This window comes from Priapulus caudatus, unplaced genomic scaffold (assembly GCF_000485595.1).
Source record: "Priapulus caudatus unplaced genomic scaffold, Priapulus_caudatus-5.0.1 Scaffold228, whole genome shotgun sequence".
NCBI classification, from domain to species: Eukaryota; Metazoa; Priapulida; class Priapulimorpha; order Priapulimorphida; family Priapulidae; genus Priapulus; species Priapulus caudatus.
Genome location: NW_014577289.1, coordinates 413240 through 418560, shown reverse-complemented (window position 1 = coordinate 418560; position 5321 = coordinate 413240). Strand labels below are relative to the sequence as shown.

Below are 5321 nucleotides of genomic sequence, written 5' to 3'. Positions count from 1 at the left end.
TCTGCAATAAATAACGTGATTGAAAACATGTAAATAGGATTCTAGTACATATAGTATATATATCAGATGTGAACCAATTGATAACGTATAAACAGGATTTTAGGGGATTATAGTATATGCAGCATAGAGGTAAATATGGTCTAATATTAATACTTTACATACGACTGATTTTACTCTACCCTCAAAATAAGCAGATGGGATCGATCAGGCGCACACTTATTATAATTGCTATCTTAAAATTTGAAAGCCTATACATGTTCTCAGTTGTTCATTAGAAATGTTACTAATGGTGGTGCAGTAGTGGTGAATGACGGTGGTGAAGTAGTAGACGGTGATAAAGTTGATATTGGTGGTTATGCTGCCCGCTGAATCATTTACTCTATTGCTCCCAAATAAAGCGTCATAAATGTTTACAACCTCGTATGACTAATGCCTCTTAAAAGTTTAAATGAAACGCTGCATAAAAGTTACAACATCTTTTGACTCGTCACGACTAATCGCAACGTTTCTCGCGACGGGCCACCACCCGCGCCGAGATTCCACCGCATGCGCGTCGCGGGCGTACCTGAGCCTCGGGCGGGTCGGCGACAACCAGGCACAGCCCGAGCGTGCGAAACAGCAGGTGCTTCGGGAAGCCCGAGTCCTCGCAGTCGCATATGTGCTCGATGAAGTGACGCGCGCGCGCCGCGACGTACGCGGGCCGAAACGCAGTCATCACCGAGTTGAGCAGCAGTGCGGTGTTGCAGCGTGCGCGCGCCTGCGCGAGCACCTCTTCCAGCGTGCCCTCGGACGCGCCGTGCGCGATGCACTGCAGCACCCAGTCGAGGCCCGGCGAGAACAGCTGCAGGTAGGCGGCCATGTCGACCTTCTGCAGCGCGAGCGCGTTCTGCACGGCGTCGCCGCCGACCTGCCGGTACGTGTCGAGAATGTCGCGCAGGCACGCGGCGACATAGGCGCGCTGCGTTGGAGCGACGCGCATGCCGACGCGGCAGAGGTAGGCGCGTGCGTACAGCGCGACGAGCGGGTCGCCGACGCCGCGCGCCGTCGCTGCGAGGCGGGCGAGCGCGTCGCTGTGCGCGTCCGCGCGCAGGAAGCCGTGGCAACGCAGGATCGCCGTCTCGACGTACAGCCGCGGCGTCAGCTCGCGGATCGACGCGATCTTGAAGAACCAGTTGCGGCACGTCTCCTTCGCCGACTCGGGCACGTGCTCGGGCGAGAGCTCGGCGGGGGGCCGCGTGGCGGCGCCCGGCGCGACATGGCACGCCTTGTCGACGATGCGCTCGTAGACGAGGCGGCCAAACGTGTCGAGCACGTCGGTGACGAGCACGAACTTGCTCGGGTAGAACTGGATGACGGAGGCGTCGGCGAGCAGCTTCGCACACTGGATCGCGATCTTGAGCGACTTCACCTTCTGGTCCTGTTCCCAGGCGGCGAGCAGCGACTGGTTGAGCTCGTCGATGCGGTGCACGTACTCCTGCTGGCTCAGCTGCAGCTGCTCCTTCACGGAACCCTCCTCAAAGTCATCCAGCTGCTCCAGACGGTTCTTCACCTGAACGAGACAACGCGAGCGCACGTCGATTATCCACACAGCAATAATATAATAATGTATAATAATAATAATAATATAATAATAATTGTATATTAAACATAATTATATTGGATTCCGCTCTTTCTTTTTCGTAGAGAGGAGCAAAGCTGCGCTTTAGAATGACCCTTTATGAGAGATTTAATATAGGAAAAGGTGTGACATATAATTTGCCAACTTCTTCATGAATATAGTGAAGCAATGAGAATTTAGCACTTTGACCTATCAGTGGTGAGTGGCAAAATAGTGACATATTTGTGAATACAGATTGCATAATTAATTAATATAATTACAAATTAATTGATATTAATTAGTATACCTAAGCCAACAATGCCATGTTGTTGCAAAATTACAATTAAGCACATTCTTTTATAAAATTAAAATCAAAACAAAATATCTATTTCTACACAATAGCCTTCATAATTTTAGTCACGTGAACTGGACGTAGATGAAGAAATATGCATTTAAACCCAGCTTTATGAAGTAACGGCATGTACGTGTTTATAGTCAAGTTGTTACCTTCTCTGTTACAGATGTAGGTCCTTTAAGTATTGCCTTCTCTGCAGGTGAAAGGTCAAAGCTGGTAAAAGTTAGCTTTTCGGATGTTGTGTACTTGGCAAGTATAGCTCCTTTCTTACTTTTCCACGGCTCAAATGAATCATCGAGAGTGTTAGCCTTTTTACTGCCTAGACTAGTAGAACTTTTTCTACCAGCTGCTGCCTAAAAACAAAAACAGGAAATATATTTAGATTCATCTCCTCATATTGCAATCTAAAACAATAACATATATAAGATGAGGTTTGATTTTGAATTGTTTATTTAGGTACCTTGTAATCGTAAATGCAAACATTACAAACAATAGATATATAAAAAAACCTTTGGGAGCTGGATAATTATCGAGGATAAATAGACAAAAAGTATGACATATACACTTAATTAGAACATGGTTCTTGTACATTTAGATTTCATTGTCAACAATCTGAGACTACATTGCAAACTTTCATTATGTGATAGAGAAGTAAATTTGGGCAGTGAGAAGGCAACAAGAAAATCTCAGTCAGAACCTCTATAGCCATTTGAGAGAGAGGATCTAGCTCAGCCATCTGGGACAATGGATCCATTCCTTCTAGCACTGATGTAAGAGGATCCAAAAAGGCAGAGGTGGCAGCAGCACGCTTAGGTGTACTCGCACCCGATGATGATGTGGTTGAAGCCCTCTCACTGCCACTACTCTTAATTTTTCCATGGCTAACCTGCAGGGAAAAAAATAGATATGGGCGTTGGATGGTTAATATATATTGCTTATTGTACTATCAGGCTTGATTCCAGAAACATAGGGCCTCTGTAACTACGTAGCTTTATTCTAATACCATGTTTTGTCTATCAAAGCTACTCTAGCTCCGTTGTGCAGGTGAGGATGTTTACCTAATGCCAGTGATAAACCTATTTTCACAGCACGTGTCGACTGCAGCAAACTAGGATATTTCTTTATGCTAGTTTGGGACTCCGGTACCAGTTCGCATATGTGTTAAACATCATAACTTATCGGTACTATATCACATAGCATCCCAATTTTATCAGCAGCCCCATTTCAATAGTGTTTACACCGTAATTTACACACAGTCGTGACAGTTATGTGGAGATTTCGGGGGTGTGTAACTCACAGGGGCAGTAGACTAGATCAGGAGGGATAGATTTAACTCGCAGTATAGATGGAATAACCATATATTGACTAAAGAGAGGATAAAATATAGACCGCACATAAATATATCAACATGCACCTGGGCGCAGCCATCTTGGATCATACATACTGAGGTGGTCTAGGGAAAACAAGGAATGTAAACAGGAACGCGATATATAGAGTATGATAATCAACGCAGTTATGTACTATTAGTCAGCATAATATACGAGGAGATCTGAATAGAATGAATAGTCTAAGTTGTTGAAGAGAGGAATATTTACTTAGAAACGAGTTTCATAAGATGATGCAATCATCGTACCAGACACGGGTTGCGTCATCAGGTGAAAGGGATTGAACCAGCGAACGAAATCGGCGTGTTTTGACAACGCGTGCAAAACAACGGCACGTAGGGGGGCGGTGCCAGCTAGGTATATAAGGGGCGCCGAATCGCAGAGCAGGAGCGTTATTTTTCAGGTTAGGTTTAGGAAGAAGAAGGAGAAGAAGCAGCCGAGGATGAAGAGAAAGAGGGAGAAAGCATTTTAGGTCTCGAGGAGAGAGATAACAGAGGGACGAGAAGCACGGGTTTTCAGGAAGGAAATAAGACTACAGGGAAAATGAGGGCTCAGCCGGGATCTTTCACTACAGGTGGAGAAGAACGGGATTTCAGTTAGGTAGAGCCAGAAGCAACTACTACGAGGGAGACCCCCGTGGAGGCTACCTAGGTCTAGGCGAAGCGGGGACGAACGTACGTGAGAGGGGAAGACGAAGCCGGCGACGCGTTAATGCTGTAATATTAGACGAGATAGATATAGGATCCGCTGCATATACGAATGCAGGGGAATTATTTGTAAACTAGTAGGAAGCAATAAAAGTATAACCGTACAGTTAACCGAATCTAACTGTGTTCTGTTCCACTGGTACTACCTGTTATTTGCTACGGGCATCACAGTCCTGCCTAATATAACGGCAGAAGCGAACACTGAATCCAAACAACTAGGACACGCATTAACTATATAACGCCTGTCGTACCGTAGTCGCTACCCCTAGGGCCACTACAGTTATATGTCCCTTCAGCAATTAAACCCTATAAATAGAACTTCTACTTCTAGACACCGGATTACTAATACTAATAGTAATACTACTAGTACTACTACCACTGAGAGGGTCTATATCCCCCAGGGTACTGCCGGAACGTACACTGGGTACGGTCCGATATACCGGAACGTACCGGTACCCTGGTACTATCTAATAGTAATATGCCAGACCGTACCCTCGCCTACTCCACTAACGAGTCTAGGGAGTCGCCTACGCCTACTCCCTAATCATAACCCTATCAGATAGCTACGTTCCGGTAGTACCCTGGGAGACATAGCCCTTATGAGCACTACGGCCCATTCCTATTTGACAACCCCAGGTTTAAAAACCCTAACCCTAACCATAACCCTAACCAAACTCACGACATGGGTGTGTAAACGCTACTTGTACCAGCACTACTACCAATCCAGATACCAATGCCAAGAATTATAAGTCAATTCATAATTGACTGATTCAGCTGAACGCCATACATACACATATTGGTTTTAATGGATAATCAAACACTTCTTCAGACGGAAGAGCATGGTTCGCCTTTTCCGCTTCATAATCCCGTTCTCGAATACTCCATGAATATGCTATATCTCCGCCGTTTTCTCTATGCTTGTTTGATGTGGGAGTTGTCCTGGGCGCTGACATCTTGATTACTCACTACGAGTACTAAAAATCCACCAGAGGGTGCCACACGCCCTGCTCTTGCACTTTCAGGCACCTGAGAAGTTAGAACCAAGGAGCTATAATCATTATAACATAATCTATACGTCTAATCATCTAATATAGCTCCTTGCTAAAAACACCGCATACAATCCGGAGTGTAATAATAATCATATATAATGTACAGGGCCGTAGCCTGCAGGCGCGCAAATCCATTTTGAAATGTGGGGGGGACACGAGTAGCGAGCACGCGAAGGGGGGATCTAGGTGGCCCTCCCCAGAATTTTTTTTGAAATTAGACCCCCTCAA

General features: G+C 45.7%; 1 protein-coding gene across 1 annotated transcript in view; it reads right to left on the bottom strand.

The window, feature by feature from the left end:
• Nucleotides 1-5321, bottom strand: part of LOC106807659 (UPF0505 protein C16orf62 homolog) — a 14987-nt gene that overhangs the window by 7476 nt on the left and 2190 nt on the right. The window contains exons 2-5 of the mRNA XM_014810072.1: nucleotides 4836-5070; nucleotides 2650-2838; nucleotides 2105-2305; nucleotides 566-1549 (exon numbers count right to left, since the gene is read on the bottom strand). Coding sequence (XP_014665558.1) covers nucleotides 566-1549; nucleotides 2105-2305; nucleotides 2650-2838; nucleotides 4836-4997 — 1536 coding nt within the window. The 5' untranslated portion in view covers nucleotides 4998-5070. The remainder of the gene's footprint in view (nucleotides 1-565; nucleotides 1550-2104; nucleotides 2306-2649; nucleotides 2839-4835; nucleotides 5071-5321) is intronic.